This window comes from Squalius cephalus (assembly GCF_949319135.1).
Source record: "Squalius cephalus genome assembly, chromosome: 5".
Classification (NCBI taxonomy): domain Eukaryota; kingdom Metazoa; phylum Chordata; class Actinopteri; order Cypriniformes; family Leuciscidae; genus Squalius; species Squalius cephalus.
Genome location: NC_137126.1, coordinates 33,141,051 through 33,160,843, shown reverse-complemented (window position 1 = coordinate 33,160,843; position 19,793 = coordinate 33,141,051). Strand labels below are relative to the sequence as shown.

General features: G+C 36.8%; 3 protein-coding genes across 4 annotated transcripts in view; 1 reads left to right on the top strand and 2 right to left on the bottom strand.

The window, feature by feature from the left end:
* The first annotated feature begins 850 nt into the window (after positions 1-850).
* Positions 851-8,118, top strand: hmbsa (hydroxymethylbilane synthase a). The gene is made up of 14 exons (XM_079871802.1): positions 851-1,055; positions 2,316-2,369; positions 3,072-3,144; positions 3,486-3,535; positions 3,669-3,724; positions 4,255-4,332; positions 4,451-4,528; positions 4,732-4,807; positions 4,984-5,097; positions 5,700-5,738; positions 6,129-6,248; positions 6,375-6,428; positions 6,545-6,631; positions 7,163-8,118. The coding sequence occupies exons 1-14, from the start codon at positions 1,029-1,031 to the stop codon at positions 7,331-7,333; spliced, it is 1,077 nt and encodes a 358-aa protein (XP_079727928.1). The 5' UTR covers positions 851-1,028; the 3' UTR covers positions 7,334-8,118.
* A 62-nt stretch (positions 8,119-8,180) lies between these two features.
* Positions 8,181-8,843, bottom strand: h2ax (H2A.X variant histone). Its single transcript, XM_079871290.1, has one exon. It carries the CDS (start codon positions 8,755-8,757, stop codon positions 8,329-8,331), a length of 429 nt encoding a protein of 142 aa, XP_079727416.1. The 5' UTR covers positions 8,758-8,843; the 3' UTR covers positions 8,181-8,328.
* Positions 8,844-9,751: 908 nt separating this feature from the next.
* c2cd2l (c2cd2 like) overlaps positions 9,752-19,793 on the bottom strand; it is a 32,604-nt gene continuing 22,562 nt past the window's right edge. Inside the window, exons 4-15 of one of the 2 annotated variants that reach the window (XM_079872808.1) lie at positions 19,558-19,677; positions 19,095-19,208; positions 18,849-18,962; positions 18,483-18,585; positions 17,222-17,354; positions 16,408-16,472; positions 16,122-16,243; positions 14,881-15,052; positions 14,655-14,765; positions 13,513-13,646; positions 12,761-12,998; positions 9,752-11,400 (exon numbers count right to left, since the gene is read on the bottom strand). In XM_079872808.1, the coding sequence (XP_079728934.1) occupies positions 11,147-11,400; positions 12,761-12,998; positions 13,513-13,646; positions 14,655-14,765; positions 14,881-15,052; positions 16,122-16,243; positions 16,408-16,472; positions 17,222-17,354; positions 18,483-18,585; positions 18,849-18,962; positions 19,095-19,208; positions 19,558-19,677 (1,680 nt within the window). In that variant the 3' untranslated portion in view covers positions 9,752-11,146. The remainder of the gene's footprint in view (positions 11,401-12,760; positions 12,999-13,512; positions 13,647-14,654; positions 14,766-14,880; positions 15,053-16,121; positions 16,244-16,407; positions 16,473-17,221; positions 17,355-18,482; positions 18,586-18,848; positions 18,963-19,094; positions 19,209-19,557; positions 19,678-19,793) is intronic. The other variant, XM_079872809.1, reaches the window with a different exon arrangement.

Sequence of the window (19,793 nt, the reverse complement as noted above, 5' to 3'; positions counted from 1 at the left end):
TGAATTGTCCTATTTTGTCATGACTTGTTCCTTGATGATGTTTAATGACGTTACACTACATGGTGATTTACAAATGAGGAATACAACAAGCGATTCAGTTTAAAGAGGCAATAACACAAGAGCTAGCAATACAAAGTTTCAAACATCATCTAGAATGAGTGTTGGGGGCTTTCGAAACAGCTGCTTCCTGAAGCTTCGAAACCCTTAGGAATCTGTGGTTCGGAGCGTGTATCAAACTGCATGAACAGGCCACGTACGTAAACAGTCACGTACGTAATTTCAGTAAATGGTTCACCGCTGGGGGGCGATGATCTTTGTGAACCATAGACTGTAGACGCGCCCCCAGCGGTGAACCATTGAACAAGTAACTATGGTTTTTACGGTTTTACCTGATCTCGGATCAATTTTATATACATTACATTAATATAATTAATTCGTATAATTAAAAGGAATAATAGTAGGTAATAGTCTCTTATTGGCATGTTTAGCTGAGCCGTCCATGGACCAAACAAAACACGCCCTGAAAATTTGATAATAGAACACACTATGTGTCTAAAAAATTATAGACACCTGATATTTAATGTTATTGGATGATTCACATGGTTATCACCAGCGTGTGGCGTTTCGAACGATTCGAAACAGTGATTCACAAGGCTCATTTCTCAGTCAAAACTTTATTTTATTACAAAATTCATTTATCAGTCGACTCTTATATTAAACTGGTTTATAAATATGATTTTCAAAAAATTATAGATGTATTTTTTTTTAATTACACAGCATTTTGAGACATCATTTTCGTTGGGTTGAATGAAGTATGCGCTGTGTGGCGCAGCGTGGCGAGCATGAATACATCTACAGCCCAATGTGTTCTTGCAGACGGAAGTATCGTTGGTTCTCTCCTCTCGTGTAGGTCACACACACAGAGTTTGCGGTAGCAGTTGAGCACTTTAGAAGTCAGTCAATCAACCAAAACAGTTGTGCAAATGAGTGAAAAATCTTGACGATACAGTTTGGGGAACAGATCGCTGATGTCTGGAAACGTTAGTATATCTAAAGTAAGTGTAAAAACGACATGGTTTAACGCAGTGGCAAATGGTGATGTTTTGTTGGCTCGGTGAACTGCCATTTTAACCGTTCTGTCTTTCTATTGGTGGAAGGGAAGATTTCGTAAGAAGTAGGCGGGGTCTAGAAACATGTGGACCCAAGAAATAAGGATAAATGAGATTTTGAAATATATTTATATTGTAGCGCACAGACTCTTGATATTGTGGTGAAATTGCTGTATTAGTTTTGCACCATAGGGTTAACGTGGGGGTGTTCCCAGGCGTGAAGAAAAAGGATAGTAAATGTGAGCAGGCTGGTGATGTTCTGCGTTCTTCTGAGTAAAAAGTTCAGAAACAAAGCCTTCCTTGTCTGTCATTCTTCAGACGTTACAATATATGTATGTATATATATATATATATATATATATATATATATATATATATATATATATATATATATATATATATGTATATATATATGTGTGTATATATATATATATATATATATATATATATATATATATATATATATATATGTATATATATATATATATATATATGTATGTATATATATATATATACTGGTGAATGTATTTTATGTTGATTAAAACAAATTATCTACTTTTTTTTACATTAAATTATCTACGTTTTTGAGAGTCATACTTCTAACTCTGATGACAAGTGTACGTGATGGAACGATCTCTTATTTTCTACAGTTTAGTTACATGTGTGAGTCTCAATAAGCATAAAGGTCTCTTAGTGTACATCGAATGAACAAAATTCCTCGTGATTTGACTATGTAACATAAAAATGACAGTTTTATTAGATACGCGACTTCCTCTCTACAGCTTGCCTCTTCTACCGTATTCTGTAGTGTTTTCTGAACTTGAACGTACGAATTAGCAATAAAATAAAAAAAGGACAGACTGGGTTGAACGGCCAACATTTATCTGACTCGCAACTGTGAGCACTGCATCGAGCCTTTGGTTTATCAGCACTGCCCAGAAACACAGGGTGTGGGGAATGCAAGGACACTGTAAAGGATAAAAAACCCTCTCCAGCAGTTGTAGATTCATTCAGTCATTCATAAGGCCTTGGATCCAGCACATCATCTTCTGCAGCCTGTAGTTCTGAACTGTAAAACTGTCCGCAAATAACATGGAAGGGCCATTCAAGTATATTAGAGTGAGAGTTTGGTGAAACACATTTAGCTATTTACAGGAGTTGAGGTGAGCATTAGTATGAAATTTTGTGATATTCTTGTTCTTGCAGGAAGGAAATGGCAAAGTCAGTCGGGTTATTCGCATGGGAACAAGGAAGAGCCAGGTAATGTAATGTTCAGAGTCATTCAGCTTTGCTGTGTAATAATTTATTCATTCATTATTTCATCTTCCTAAGTATTTTCTGCACTTAGTTATACAATATATAAAATGTATAGAATTGTAGTAGTATATTATAATGTTTTTAATGACACATTTTATAATTTATTCCTTGAGAAAATGTAGCTTTTTTCCCCACTGTGGTTTGGCTGAGGGTCCCTGGGTCTGTACAGGTTGACAACTCTTGACATGGAGAATTTCATTGGGGTTTTTATCATTGTGCGCTCAAATGAAATGATCAGTGGAGTCAGTTAAGTCAAAAATAGAGAAAACATGCAGTATAAATTGAATGGAAAGTATATAGATTTAGATTTTCTAGTCTGGAACCGTTAAAAAGTGAGGGTAGATAACACAATGGAAATGGGTGTTAACTAGTGTGCTTTAATCAGATAAAAACTAGCCCTCAGTGTCTCCAGAGTGATTGCTGGGAGTGACTGTTAGCATTTAATCATAAAAATTGGTACATTTGTTTCTTAGCATCAGCATACTGAGGTTAGTTAAAGTCTTCATAACCCGGAGAATCTTTAAATAACGACTTTGGCTTTAAATGTTTAGGGAGCTGCTCTCAGAGAAAATGCATTGCACTGAGGCTCTATGACATTGATGAAATTTCATTTGTGCATTTTTGTATTGTGTCGGTGTATCTCAGCTGGCTCGCATTCAAACAGACAGTGTGGCCAGCAGACTGAAAGAGCTTTATCCAGATGTTCATCTAGAGATAGGTAAGAGAGGAAATTTTGCACAGCATAATTTGAATGAATTCCATCAACTTTACTTGTATTGCTGCATTTGTCTTGTGTCTGTCAATTAAATGCATTTTCTTCTGGACATGTTGCCTACACACACACACACACACAACTTTTCATTTTCTTGTCCCCATGCACTCACTGCTTGTCTAAGGACAGAGAGGGATTGTGTTCTGCTGAGAATGTGTAATCTATACCACCGCTCCACTGCTGAATCCTACTGTCTGTGTCAAAAGACATGAATGATGATGTCAGAATTGGAGCCAGTGTGCACGACTCAATTCATCTCTTAACCTTTTTGTGTGCATGTATTTTAGTTGCCATGTCGACAATTGGGGACAAAATCCTGGACACTGCATTATCAAAGGTAGAAATCTATCTGCAATTTTACATGTCATTATTACAGTATGTTAGGTTTTGTGGTGTCTGTAAAAAGAAATGCCTTTGAAAGTTTGTGTGCTGTACAAATCCATTATAACCTATTAAATGTGTTTTCTTAGATTGGCGAAAAGAGCCTTTTCACCAAAGAGCTGGAAAATGCCCTTGAGAGAAATGAGTAAGTTCAATCAAAAACTTAGGACTGTGTTAGGATGCTGATGCTAAGTGTGTTCTCATCTCAGCTTTTATGAAGGTTTCCTCTTTCTAAACCCTCATCCGAAAACGTAATAGACTGGTGTTCAGTTGAGTATGCTGTAAAATGCTTTAGATTGATTTAACCTGTAATTATTATGCTTTCAGTATTATTGATATGACATTTCAAATACCTCAGTCTCAGTTCTTTTGGACATTTTGCTTCAGCAGAACTGTTTTGCTCATATTTACTGTATTCAGCTGCTTCACCCTCTGTTCTGCTGGTTACCAACACTCTACATCAGAGGATGTGAAAGCAGTTCTTTTAGACTTGTTGATGTGTTTTGTGTAATAAACCTTAATTAAGCATGTGATAAATAACTTTTTTTATGGTGACACATAGCACAATGCAATAGAAGTTAGAAAAACATTTTTCCTCTAATGTGTGAGTTTGTGATTTTTTTAATTTTTAATTTTATTTATTAATATTTGTATATGTGTTTTGTTCACCACTAGAGTGGATATTGTGGTGCACTCTCTTAAGGATTTACCTACCTCACTGCCCTCTGGATTCACTATTGGAGCCATTCTTCAGTAAGTACCACACACTTGACATCTGACAAATATTTAATGCATTGTAATGACCAAGGGCATTGTTGTAGAAAACTTGTTCGAGCTGTGTGTGTGATATGTTGCTCATTGTTTTGTGAAGGCGGGAAAATCCCCATGATGCAGTGGTGCTTCATCCAAAGAATGCTGGACTTACTCTGGACAGCTTGCCAGAGAAGAGGTGATGCCAAATAAACGTGTAGACACCCATCCTAGAGAATTTGATTGATGACCCAAATAATGAAGGAAGATCAGCAGTATTCATAGCGATGGCATTTGATTTCAAAATCTGCATTCTGTCATAGATGTCATGTTATGACAGCTATATGCACTTATGTAACCAAAGCTGTCAGAAACATTTTGAAAACTCTTTTCCCCCCCCAGTGTTATTGGCACAAGTTCACTTCGCAGAGCAGCTCAGCTGAAGAAACGATTCCCTCAACTGGAGTTTGAAAATATTGTATCCTGCACTTTCTTTTTCTTCTTTATCTCTGGATGTTTATATATTATTAATGGGAACAGCTTTATCATTGATTTTGTTGGACTGCCCATTTTTAATTAACCGGCAAGTTTCTATATACTGTATATAGCATTTTAACGGTACTAGAGTCTGTCTCCTTGACTTTACTGCTATAGAGAGGGAACCTAAACACCCGCCTAAAGAAGCTGGATGAAAAGGACGACTATGCTGCCATCATTCTGGCCGCAGCAGGCCTCAAACGGATGGGCTGGGAAAACCGAATCAGTCAAGTATGTTAGTCACGACATACATCCAATTGAAATGAATTAACGAAAAAGAACAAATTGTAGAGCAGGGACTTCAATCCATCAGTTGTTGATAGGATGGAGGCAGATATGAATGCGAGCTTGCAGTAAATTGTAAGAAAGGCACGAAATGATTAGAGAAGTCCAGCATACATCAACAGAGAGAAGTCTGTCGTTTCACTGGAAGATCGAGTTGTGACATTTTAATAAAAAATTGTCAAAAAATAAAAAAGGGAACATATGCCTGAATAGTTCTCAATAAGATCAAAAACATGCTTTTAGAAAAGAGAAATACATTTTCATTTCATGCTGACTTTAATGTTAAAAGTATTTTCATCTGTATAGGCCCATTTGCAAAGTTGATATGAATCAGATTGCTTCAGAATATGACCTCACATTCAATGCTAACAAAAAAAAGTCATTTCATACGAGACGTGATATGGGTTTATAACAAGAGTGTAATATATTACTGGAGAAAACCCATATTTACCAACCACTATTCTGAATATTGAAGGTCTCTGATGACCACAGCAGTGTTTATAGTTTTATTTATAATGCATTCACTGTAGCTGTTCTATAAATTGCAGATTCTCAGCCCTGAAGATTGCATGTATGCAGTTGGCCAGGTAAGGGTGCAAAGCGTTTGTGAACTATGAAACCGCATTAGGTATTCATGCACTAGATTTAAAGCACTAGTAGCATATTTTTCCAGTGTTTATACCCATCATGCTTTGCACTTATTATTGTGTTGTTCATGCGAGAAAAGAAGCAGGTGCAAGCTCAACTGTTATTGCACTTTATAAACATTAAAGGAAACACCTGTGTAACAATTTGTCAACGGTTGCAGCCAAAAAAGTGCTGTTTTTTTTTGTGTATGTTGCATGAACATAAAACATAATGCTTAATTTGTGATCAGACTCCTGTGAAGCCATTGTATACATTCTGTAACCTGCTGAACTGTTTTATATATATGAAATGTCAGTCAGTAAATAACATAAAATGTGACTTATGATCAGGGAGCCCTGGCAGTGGAAGTCAGAGCACAAGATAGAGACATTCTGGAAATGGTGTCTGTCCTTCACCATCCAGACACAGTGCTGCGGTGTATCTCAGAGAGAGCTTTCCTCAAGCAGCTGGTGGGTTCCCTTACATACACACATGAACTAAACTGTCATTGGATGTGGTTCATATCTAATTGACCATATCCCTGGGCATACAGCTGTGGGGTTTTAATACTGTTCATTCCTTTGTCCTGCTTTCAGGAAGGAGGCTGCAGTGTGCCTGTTGCTGTTCATACAGAAGTGAAAGGGTCCATGGTAAAGAGCATGTTTTTATGCTACTTCACTCAATGTAAATGGATGGCAATACAAATCTGAATGAGTGTTGTTGATGTTTGTATAACAGATTAAAATCAGCTCTTTTCTTGTTGCAGTTGTATTTGACTGGAGCAGTTTATAGTTTGGATGGAGCTGATTGCTTGAAGGACACTATGCAAACGTGTGTGGAAATAGACAACGAAGTAAGGGTCAAATATACTTATATATACATTACCATTCAAATTTTTGTGGTCAGTAAAACATTTTTATTCAGCAAATATGCATTAAATTGATCAGTGACAGTAAAGACTTTTTTTTTTTTTTCTATTCATCAAAGAATTCTGGGAATAAAATGTATCACAGTTTCCACAAATATATTAAGCAGTACAACTGTTTTCAACATTGATAATAAGAAATGTTTCTTGAGAGCAGATCATCATATTAGAATGATTTCTGAAGGATCATCTGAAAATTCAGCTATGCCATCACAGGAATGAATGAAAAAAATTCTAATCTTTAACGGTTATTTTAAATTGTAGTCAGTTTTTTAATGATATTACTGTTTTTACTGTGTTTTGGACCAAATAAATGTAGCCTTGGTGAGCATGAGACTTTTTTTTCATAAACATGTACCCCAAACCTTTGAATGGTAGTGTTTACACATAATGCTACATGATTATATAGTAAATCATTTTACAGCATTATAACCTTTATTCCAACTGGTTTTCTATCAGGTGAGTGAGAGTGCACAGGAGTGTGTACATGTTGCTGTCACTGCCAACAATATATCATCATCAGCCCTCGATGCTGCTGAGAAACTGGGGATGGATCTGGCAAATGTTCTCCTTAATAAGGGGGCCAAAGACATTCTCACAACAGCCAGGAAACTTAATGATGCTCGATAATATATTTATATATATTTTCTTACATTTTGTGCACTGGAGTCATTTGGGACCTGTAGTTTATGAATATTTGGCATGCTGTTAACTTGCTAAACGGTACATTCAACCGTATGATCTATAGCTGAATCTCGAGTTTAAATTCAACCATGATTGGATGAATATATTAAGTCTCTTCAGCTACTATACCTCATTTTAACAATGTGACAGCACCAATTTTTCTGTCAGCTGCTAGTTCACACACAAGACACTGAAATTTCTGTTTTGACTGCCATCCTCTCAGGCACAGAATTCTGGAAGAAAATTCACATCAGTCTTCCACTGATCAGGCTGTCTTTATCAATGAGCCACATAAACATTAGGTGCTTAAAATGGCTACATTTTACATCTGGCCATAGTTTTTAATATAGAACTTAGTATTTAGCAATTTTATAAAAATGTCTATTCTCAATCTTCAAAATATACGTTATGCATTTTATTACTGTGGAATTCTATCAAATTAGGCAATCACAGTAAGTATTGAGATGGAAAGACATGTTACTTCATAAGACTGGGCTCGATGTAAGATTTCTATTAGCAAAATGTTTAAAGTTTGCGTAAGTTAATAGATTTTTCATTAGAACATTTATGCAATGTGTTTTAGTCATCAAGACGCCATAATGTGCCTTTTAAACATGTAATGGAGTTAACCATAGCAAATCATTTCACCAGCAATGTTAAAGGTTTTCTGTAAGTATCAACATGAGAACAAATTCTGTGAATAAAGATGATCATTAATACCATTGTTGTTCACTTTCCCGTTGATCTCAAGCGTTATCCTGTATTCTTGTACAAAACACACAACACAAATAACTTCTATAAAAGACAATTTAATACGTAAAAAGGCATCTTCAATAATACAGGTTACATCACATTCAGACACATGGAATTGGCTCTTTTCGGACGAGTGGGGTGGCCCTTAAAAGGGCCTTTGGGTGAGTTAGCTCAGGACAGCGTGGCTTTTAATACTCCTGTGACTGGGAAGATCCCTTCTTTCCAGATTTGCCAGAGCTGGCAACAGCCTGGCCAGTTTTCTTGGGTAGAAGGACGGCCTGGATGTTGGGGAGAACACCACCCTGGGCGATGGTCACTCCTCCGAGCAGTTTGTTCAGTTCCTCATCGTTACGGACGGCCAGCTGAAGATGGCGAGGGATGATACGAGTTTTCTTGTTGTCTCTTGCAGCGTTTCCCGCCAACTCGAGAATCTCAGCGGTGAGGTACTCGAGGACGGCAGCCAGGTACACGGGAGCACCAGCACCTACTCTCTCAGCATAGTTGCCTTTACGGAGAAGACGATGCACACGGCCGACGGGGAACTGAAGACCAGCACGGGAGCTGCGCGTCTTAGCCTTGGCGCGGGCTTTTCCACCGGTTTTGCCTCTTCCAGACATGTTGATAAAGATACTTCTTTACTCCGCTTCCAGAAGAAATCAGTGAGACGTTCCGAGCAGCTGCTGCAGTATTTAAGGACTGACTGAACTAGGATCGTATGGTCCCGCCCACCATTGTGATTGGTTACGCGCAGTAAAGACCATACCTGATTGGTGGTTAGAAGCAACCCTAGAGCGGATGTGATTTCCTATTGGCTTGAACTTGCTGTGCATAAACAGCGCAAACTAACGAACCAATCCGAGTCCATCTAAATGTGCGCGAGCTGATTGATTCCTCTCATTGGTTCGTACGGCTCTGCTCTGCGCCACGGCTGGTCTTTTTTTTTGTCAATCAAATTTGGGCGGTAAATTCAAACCAATAAAACATATTCCCTCTGAATTTTTACAGTTTGGCGCAAAATCATACGGAAATTATTGATTATCATTTAACCCCCCTCACCCACAACTCTCGTTTATTGTTATGTTGTGTGTGTGTGTGTGTATATATATATATTTTTTTTTTTCTTCTTTTTTTTTCTCTCTCTCATTTCAAGTCATTGTAAGAATATATTTGAGGGAAAAAAGAAGAGGAATGGATTTTCAAAAATAATTTATTCAGAATAAATTAAACATCAAATTAACCACAATAATATAAAGCTCTGAATACCTCAAATGGCCCACTGCCTTCATTTTATATTGTTCGGAGATATCATAACATTCTGGTCATGTAACATTTCTCAGGCTTTATGCTCCAGGAATTACACTGCAAACAAGCGCTCCGTCATTGATTCATGAACTTTGTTGTTGAATTGTTGACATGTTTTTCTGTAGTTATTAGTCTTGGTCTTTACAGAGCGTTGATTATTTCAAATAAATCTTAATATAACCAAATGCTGTCGGTACAGGGATGGGGGAGGGATACGGCAAGAGAGCTATTCCTTAAAGGGATAGTTCACCCAAAACGAGATTTGTGTTCATTTACTCACTCTCATTTCAAACCTCAAACGTTACTTACTTTCGTGCAGATAAACTAACAGCATCGGTCATCCATACAGTGAAAGTGAACGGTAACCGAGGTTAATGATGATACAATTTTGAGTGTGAACCATAGGTGTGGACTAACGTATTCCTCTACTACGAATTACTAGGTTACATTACTAGAAAAGAATAATAATGTTCTGTTCAATATTATCATAAAAGCTATCTATTGTATTACGACGAATAAGACGTGCGAAGGTTCCTCTGGATACGTTTATTGCAACTAACAATTCAATTATTTCAGAAGAGGAAAGGGGGTTGTATGTTAGTGGGGCAGCGTCTGTTTTGTTCAAGAAGCCATCTCTGAAAATAATAATAATAATAATAAAAAATAGATAAGACTAAGCATATTTTTAGCTTTTTATAGTAAGTTATCCCCTGAGGTTTGTTTTCACGTGGACCCTGAAAAAGCACTTTTCCCACTGCAGATTCAGCCTGATGTAGCTCAAGAGGTTGTAGATTTTCAATAATATGTGGAATAATTTATAAATATACACAAATGCAATTTTGTTCCTGTAGTGTATCCCTTTTGACATATGAAGGGCTCATACTTTACAACCAAAACACACAAATGTAATTTAGTGAGATATGCCTACAGTAACTTGTGAACGTTTCCGTTTTCTAAAAGAAATAAAAAAAAAACATCATTATAAAAGATTATTAAGCCACAATAAAAGTCAAACGTACCACTATTTGAAAACAGGGCATACTATCCCTTGATCTAAATGCTATATCAACAGCAAAACGAGAACAAAGCTCACAGCATGTCTTAGCATTATAACTCTCTAATGGGCTCAGGAGAAATAAACCAGCGCCGATAACAGTAAACGATACACAAACATGATTTAAAAAACGACAGAAAAAGAGCTCCCCAGCATTGTAAACAATCAGATTAAGATTCAAAGTGCAACTGATGAAATAAAATAAATAAGAAAAACAACACATAGCGACAGTGTTGGAGACATCAATAGTCATTGATCTATGTCGCCCCCTTGTGCTCAATAACCGCATAACACTCCCGTCCATTTTGAGTTTCTCGAGTTTGTTCGCCCATAATCATCCACAAAGCAGCTTTCCCCCCATTTTACTAAATTAATTAGATTAACAATGCATCCAGAAATGGTCAAATCCTTTTATTTTCCACATTTAATGGCGTTTTCCATCCTGAACGCTGTAATCATAGGTGAAGGATGACATTCCAGGCAGGAGAACACCAAAGCAAGGCTAGCTTCCTGGGTACAGTGTGGTCTGAAGTATGACGTTACCCCATAAAGGTTGTGGAAAATCAGTATATAACATAAATAACTTTTCACACTCATTTGACTGGTGCCAGCACCGTCTCTCTCGCGCGCGCTTCCTCTCCATTTATCCTTCAGTTATCTGTAGTGCTGGACCCTCCATTGGCTGTGCTCGATTTGCCCTTAGTCTTGGACGAGCGGAACGAGAAGCGTTTGATGAGACGGCGGGAGAAGCTTCCAGACTTCTTGCGGCTGCTGGAGGAGCAGGAGGCTGTGGAGGAGTCATTGCCCAGGTTGGAGACATCCTCGTGGGACTGACTGAAACTGGGGTCTTTTTCTCTGTTTTTCCTTCGGAATAGTAGCTTGGTACCACTGCGGAGGAATCCCACTGAAACAGAACATGCATGGACATAAATAAAAAGAAAGAAGAAACATATTATCCTTATATTGTAATCATTATTGAGTGGTGCAGGGATGACGTCAAAACTAAGACTAATTCCCCACTGGTTCCCTTGAGATTGCTTCTTTTTTAAAAATATAATAGATTTATGAGTGAAATAAGGTCTGTGGCAAAAATAAAACTTGATGATACTTGAACGTTTTGCTCTACAACAGATTACACACACCCATATTGAAAACAAGGATTTTGAAGCTGTTATATTTATTTTTAAAAACATTTCTAACTAGATGTTTCTAAATATTTCTAATAAGTAACTAGAATAGATAAGAATGTTTGGAGTGTGAGTGTGTGTAATTTATGTTGTAGAGCAAAACGTTTATAAAAATCTTCAAGTTATGTTCACCACCTTATTTCACTCATAAATTGAAAAATCCCATTATAAAAAGCCATAAGAAAATCTCGAGGGAACAGGTGGCGAATTAGTCTTCCGGGTCTTGACATCATACCTGCACCACTCTATGAGCACAAGTTGTAATTGCTTCCTAATATGTTTGTTGTGTTTGCTTAAAGGGATAGTTCACCTAAAAATGAAGATTATGTCATCAGTTACTCACCCTCATGTCGTTTCAAACCCATAAGCCTTTCGCCCGTCTTTCAAAACACAGAGATATTTTAATTTAAATGAAATAGATTTTCTGTCTGTCCATTGCAAGTCTCTCCACCCAAAACTCTGACACTTCAACATGTTCATAAAGAGATCGTAAAATAAATCCATTTAAATCAAGCGGTTTAATCCAAGTTTTCTGATGGGACACAATTTGCTTGTTTTTTTGTCCGTTTACTAAATTTGAGTGCTGATCAATGTTTATATGTGAATAAAAGCCTAAATTAAATCTGTTCATCATATAAAGCGACCATGTCTCTTCAGAAGACTTGGATTAAACCGCTCGATTCATCTTTATGAATGTTTTGAGCGTCAGATTTTGGGTGAAAATGCTTTCAATAGACGAGCAAAAATCTCTCAACTTTCATTAAAAATATCCTCATTTGTGTTGAGGATGAATGAGATGGGTTTGGAATGACGTGAGAGGAATTGATGAAGGAATTTTAATTTTGACGGGAACCGTCCAACATTAACTAACCACACAACGTATTATATTATAGCTGTATATTACTGCCATATTGGCATTACTTTGACACACACACCTCTGGCTGATAACAAAATAGTTTCTAAATTGTAACATTTAAAACAAGCATTTTCTGGACAGCTGCTTTGAAACAATATGTATTGTGAAAAGTGCAACACATATAAACTCGAAATGAATTTTCATAAAAGAAAAATGTACACCTTTGTGGTCTTTGAGGCTACGAGTCTCCAGCGCTCCGGTCGATCCCGTCTCTGACTCCGCGTCATCCACGGACGGTCGCTCTGACGCGTCAGACGGTGTGGTCTCGCCTCCTTCCTGATGCGCGGATGCTCCGTGGTGGTTCGGGGGTCCGCTGGGAGAATGCGCCCCCTGTAGGGCTGCGTCCATGGCTGCAGCGTAGCCCACTGATAAGGCTGAGTCATCCTCAGTAATGGGGACCTGTGGGAAGGACAGAAAATTAGTTTTAACATAGTGTTTCTCATGAACATGTCCTGCAGGCACAGCTGAGGAAAACAACATCTCAGCAGTGTGTTTGCAAAAGCGGCTCCGCTGTCAGCCTTTCTGTGAACCCTGTTTGTTCAGACAGTGAATTTGAAACTTTAAACTTTTCGACAGCCAGGCGAGGGCCAGTATGTTCTATGAGTGATATGTGATATGAGACGACTGAGCTTGCGATGACATTTAGATTTACGAATTTATAGATTACAATGTTTAATGTGACGTTTCAGTGCTTCAGAATAGACGTTACGTTGGTCACAATTAAATCCTAGCCAAAAGGTGTCCTGATGAGTGTTACATCAACATTATGTGAAAGAAAGAGATGACAAACAAACATTACTCTGGGGGAAGAGACTGTTCTCGTGATTGTTTCCCTAGACACTTGTCTCATTGTTACGAATATGTTTATATGAGATTGATTAGAAATGTCTCTTTACACAATGTTCAGACTGACCTTTGACACCCCAGATATGATGAGAGTGCTGCGTTTAGTAGGCGTCTTCTTGGGTACCTTACTGGCCGACTCGGTCAGCTGCCGAATGGCCGTTTCTGCTACGGGATCCAGCCCATTAGGGAGGGTGCCTTCTGCTAGGGAATAGCACACAGACACAAACACAACAGGATCACAAACTTACACCAAATGTTGTTCAAAAGGCACTGCAAAAAGGATAAATAATATGGACAAAATAAAATGATTATTAATAATACATTTAATGTATAACAAATTCATAATTTTAACAAAAACATATTTAAAAAAACAATAATAATACACATACCAATATATAAATGTGTGTTACTTTATTTTGTGAACCCTAACTTTTAATTTAATACAAAATTAATGAAATACTTGATTATAAATACTTGTTTTTGAAAGACGCTGCTTATTCTCACCAAGGCTGGATTTATTTGATCAAAAATACAGTAACAATAATAATATTGTGAAATAGTATTCCAATTTAAAATAACTTTTCTATTATTGTAATATATTTTAAAATGTCATTTATTCCTGTGTTGACAAAGCTGAATTTTCAGCATCATTACTCCAGTCTTCAGTGTCACATGATCCTTCAGAAAACATTCTAATATACTGATGTGTTGCTCAAGAAAAATGTATTATGATTATCAATGTTGAAAACAGTTGCTGCTTAATATTTTTATGAAAACCTTTTTTTCAAAGTTCAAAGAACAGCAATAATTTAAAATAGAAATTATAACATTATAAATGTTTTTACTGTCACTTTTCATCTATTTAATGTGTCCTTGATGAATAAAAGTACTAATTTCTTTCAAATAAATACATACATGAATAAAATCTTGCTAACCCCAAACTTCTGAATGGTAGTTTGAATTATTCAATTCACAGTTATTTGTATAGCGCTTTTCACAACACATATCATTTCAAAGCAGCTTTACAGAAAATGCATGAGTCCACATTACAATTTAGAGTGATCTGTAATAAGAGGTAACTGTCTAAGTTATGCATTTCAGAAATGTACATATACAAATCACACAGTTAACTAAAAATGTATTAGTTAAACAATGTAATTGATTTGTAAATGAATCATCTTAAAATGCTAATCTTAATGTGGAGCTCACTGCTGGGGGTTGGACTGGCACTGGTGCTGCTCTGCAAGCTGTTTGTGAGCACACTGGGAGTCTTTTCAGTCACCTCCACCTTTGAGGGAGACCTAGACGGAGAGTCTCCTCCTGCAGTTACAGAGGAAGAAACAGGATAGGGTGAAACTGCCAAGTCACTTCTGTGGTACTGGATGATGCAGACAGAACGGCATATGTGTTCTCAGTATTATAAGCTGGCCTTTACCTAGTTTGTGGTCCAGTTTAAGTCGTGACTGGATGGTGGTCACTGTGGTGACAATGGTGCCATCGGGCATGATGGTGCGGTCCACGTCCACCTTCTTCGAAGGAGTGACCGAGGACCGCAGAGGAGTTGCGTTCTGACATGCACGCAAATCACCGGACTCCAAATACAATAGCTATGGATGCAGAAACATAAGATTATTAGCTTAAACAATAAACATAAAAAAAAAGATATCTGTGACAACTACTATAGTGTTAGGGTTAGTACAGCCACAAATGTCTTCAAACAATGACAAACAATCCCCATTGATTTATTTCTGTGCTTACTTTGCCTATATGTTCACAAACAAACACAATGATTATACAGAGCGTTTAAATACCGTTCATGTGTACCTGCAAGATAATGTGTGTAACAAGTACAGTGTGGACTAAAGTACTAGGTTAAATAAAGAAATGATTCAGTTATCGAGTTAATCAGAGACACAGTGATCGTTCAGCTCACAAGGCAGACCACTGTAATAAGATATGTTTTCTATTAAATAATTCACATTGACATTTAGAACAGGGACTTATCAGTGTGTTCAGAAAAGTGAACACAAGGCTGATGGAAGCCTTAATCAGTAACACTGACACTCAACACTGTATTATCATGCTAAATCATGCTATCCGTATGTATACTTTATATATGGGAATTATGTAGTGACACATAAATAAATAAATCCATCCATCCATCACGACTGGTGTAAATAGGGTTAATTATATTATTTCAAAATAAATAACTTTTATTCAGCAAGGGCACATTAAATTGATCAAAAGTAACAGTAAAGTAATTTATAATTATATAAAAGATTGCTGTTCTTTTGAACTTTATATTCATCAATGAATGCTAAAAACTGCCTCATGGTTTCCACAAAAATATTAAACTCTTTTCAACATTAATAAAAATAAGAAATGTTTCTTGAGCAGCAAATCAGCATATTAAAGTGAGTTCTGAAGGATCATGTGACACTTAAGACAGGAGTAATGACTGCTGATTTTTTTTTACTTTTTCAAATCTTAAAATAGAAAAGTTTTTTTTATTTGTAAAAATATTTCACAATACAACTCTCTTTACTGTATTTTTGATTAAATATATGCAGTCTTGGTGAGCATTAGCTACTTCCTTCAAAAACATTAAAAAATCTTACCGACCCCAAACTTTTTAAATACAAAATCAATTGGAATTCCACTTTATGCTGCCCTCACCTCTAAAGTCACAATAGCAGTTGGAGCCAGACCATGACCTGGAGCGATGGACAGTTTGTGTTGTCCATTAGGAATTCTTTTAGAGAGATCCAGTGGTAAGGAAGCACGACCAGGCAGAAACTCTGTCAACCAGAAAACAACAACTCTCAGAGAGGTATTTCATGCAATGAAAACAAAAACAGACAGAATGGAGAATATCAGTCTTATATCATTCACCAGATCATCTGATATGTTGAAGATTTGCTCCTATAATCTTGGATAAACTATTGAATGAAAAGTGACTCACGTTCTCCTTTGCTGTTTTTCTCCACAAGTCTTACTTTGAGTTCTTTGGTTTCTGGTCCTACATCCCTAATAGATAACAACATGCTTAGATTTCTCACAAGTAAATAAAGATGCACACACACATAAAAGCTTCCATTTTTGTAATACTGAATATTGGAGCTGAAGTGACATTTTTCTATCATTAAACTAATGAATTGTCTTTGTAACTGGATTTTATGTTATGAAAAGGCTATAAACTATCAGTATTGTGGTAGACTAAATATCCATTTTGGCCCCACAGCAGTAATCTGTACGCTGGCTCTGAGTATTACATCGGTCATTCTGGTAATTGGTATCATAGGAAATAGTCATGTGTTGAAAATGGCTGTAATTAAATGTGCTAAATAGCTCTTTGTTTCTTTGGGAGTTGGCTGCATAAATTCACAGAGCAATTGGTGGAGCTGCTCACGGCTTTACACCTTCATTCATGACAGAAGGGCTGCCATTATAAAACAGACTTTGATGAAAACACTCCATTGTGTAAAACGGAAGTGGTGAAGTTGACCTTTAAATGTAAGGTGTTAGAAAATCCCATTGGATTATCAGTCTAGTTCTGCAGCACAGAGTTAAAACAAAAAACAAAAACTACAACTTTTTAGAGCAGAAATAACCTTGTGTAAAAGAACATGGCATTATACGAAACATTTCCTTGTAATCTTTCCTAAGTGTCAAACACGTCAACACCTCACTCAGAAGTTGTCATTCCACTCCATCCGTTTAGTTTCAGTCTTTATGTTGATCTATATCTGCCTTTACAATAACATAAGCGTGCTTACAGTGTAAAGTCGTCAGTCCAGTGCAGGGCTGCTCCAGGACTGGGGGAAGGAGTAAGGAACCCGGTTCTGCATTCAATGGAAGGAGTGTCCAGACTCAGCACACAACAAAGCTCTCCTACATGACTCTGACATCCTGGTAAAGAAATCACATATGAAAAAATAACATACACCATAAACTGCTCAAATCTAGAGTTCAGTTAGTCTACATATATTATATATAATAGATTATGTATATTGAATAATGTATATATATATTTTAAAATATATTAAATTGATTTCTATACACACATATATAAATATACATTTATACTCTACCAAATATACACAACACACCATATATAAACAATACCAAAAGTTTGTGGTCAGAAAGGAAATGTACACTTTTATTATGCATATAATTGATCAAAATTGACAGAAAATACATTTAAAGTGTAACAAAATATTTCTATTTTAAATAAAAAAAATGCTGTTCTTTTGAATTTTCTATTCATCAAAGAAAGTATCAGTAAAATGTCTCCTGTTGTGGTCCGGGGAAAATGGTAGATGCAGACTTAATATTCATTTTAGGGTGAACTAACCCTTTAAAATAGAAAACAGTGATTTGAAATTGTAATAATATTTCACAATACAGAAACTTATTTTAAAAAAGAAGTAAAATCTTGCCAGCCCTAAACTTTAATATCTCTTGTTATGTAAAGAAAAGACCCCTAAGAAACACATCCGATTGGTGTAAAGTGAACAGAAAACCAGCCTAATTCAACAAGGCATCCTTAAAGTGATAGTTTACCCAAAAATAAAAACATTTGTCATCATTTACTCACCCTCATGTTGTTCCAAACCTGTATGATTTTCTTTCCTCTGCTGAACACAAAAGAAGATATTTTAAAGAATGTTGGTAACCAGATAGTTCACGGCACAATGGAAGTCAATGGGTGCCGTCAACTGTCTGGTTAGCGACATTATTCAAAAATCTTATTTTGTGTTCAACAGAAGGAAGAAACTCATACAGGTTTGGAACAACTTGAGGGTTAGTTGTTAGTTGTTAGAGTTAGTGATGACAACATTTTTGGGTGAACTGTCCCTTTAAAACCAATTAGTCAACTAGTCATTCAGGCAAGTAGATGATTTTGAAAATAGCATGGCATATCCATAGTTCTAACAAAAAGTTAAAATTTATTTAAGAATTTTCATAATTATTATTATTTTTTTTAAATAATGATCTTTGTGCCATTTAGTCAATCTGACAATCACATTTTGATACCTTTTTTGACATCAGTTGCTCTGAGTTGGTGCACCAAAATCCGCTTGACAGGCGTGCTCTGAGACGGAGAGTTCAGACCACCAATCTGCTTCTCCCTGGGAAACTATAACAATAGGGAATGGGAATGTTTTATAACATGAAAGTCATGTTTTATTGCGGTTTACTTCCTCATTGTTGTTGACCTTAATTGCATGTCTTGCATGTTTTGTACTGATAAGGATGCCATGCATCCCTATATGTAATACATCAAACACACCCAACCAAAACATACAAAATCCACATGGATCTGTCACAGTGTTCAGTGCAGTTCCAAATTCTCACACACAACCTACTGTAAAATATAGCAATCAATACTGGTATTTTTACCGCAGGGCTTGATACACAGGCCCTCAGGTTGAGGATCATGGCAGGGTGTGTTGTGTATAGTGTGTCCTCCACCAGTGCAGCAATCATATCACTGTCCACCTCCACATCAGAGCCCTAAAGACAAAAACAAAGATTTCAGTTTATTTGCATAGTTGTAAAAGTAGTTTCTTTTTGTACCATTTACAAATTGTAATACATCAAAAGCTGAAAGGAACATGACCTATGTGACCAAAATGACTCCTTTACCTCTTTCTGGACTCTTTGGCGTGATTTTACAGTTAATGAGAGATGAGGTTGCTTGGAAAAAGTCCAGGACACAAGGAGACCCTCTTCCTCCACTTCCTCAAGACAGACCTGTAGCTACAGAAGCCCATACAGAACATTTTAACTCCTGTTTCACACTCAATTTGCAAAAGTCATATATTCATCGATAGCTGCTCAAATTTTAACCACCCAGAGATGAAACATTAAACTGTGGCACTGCGCATCAAGTGGCGTCATTTGTTTGAGATGAGTATCGCATGCAATATTCATAGCCACCAAACCTCACAATCTACATTAAGCTATTGAGATGGGAAAAAACCTGGCAAACTGAGAAGCTCATTCATGAGAGCAGTGGCAGGAGACGTCAGACTAATGAAAGTTGAGTGTGCAGCAATGCAGACTGATGCAAACTCACAGATGCAAATCCATTTCATTTGTATTTTACCTGGGCTTGCATGGGCTGCATCGTGATCTGGTAGGTATCCATGGAAACAGCAGCAGGTGACTGCTGAGTGACAGTCACGGGGAACGTTATGGTGTCGACCGAACAATTGCACTGCAGGACCTGGAAGAGGTTGAGGCAGAGATTGACAAATAATGACTGAGGGGGACAAAACGTGCCATCTTCAAAAAAAAAAAAAAATTCATAACACCAACTCAAAAGCTTTGACAGACAAAATA

Coding starts and splice junctions, on each gene's coding strand:
- hmbsa (XM_079871802.1), top strand. CDS start 1,029: ATGTCTGGAAACGTTAGTATATCTAAA. Junction 6,249..6,374: donor GAGCTTTCCTCAAGCAGCTG/GTGGGTTCCCTT, acceptor TCCTGCTTTCAG/GAAGGAGGCTGCAGTGTGCC. Junction 6,632..7,162: donor GTGTGGAAATAGACAACGAA/GTAAGGGTCAAA, acceptor GTTTTCTATCAG/GTGAGTGAGAGTGCACAGGA.
- h2ax (XM_079871290.1), bottom strand. CDS start 8,757: ATGTCTGGAAGAGGCAAAACCGGTGGAAAAGCCCGCGCCAAGGCTAAG.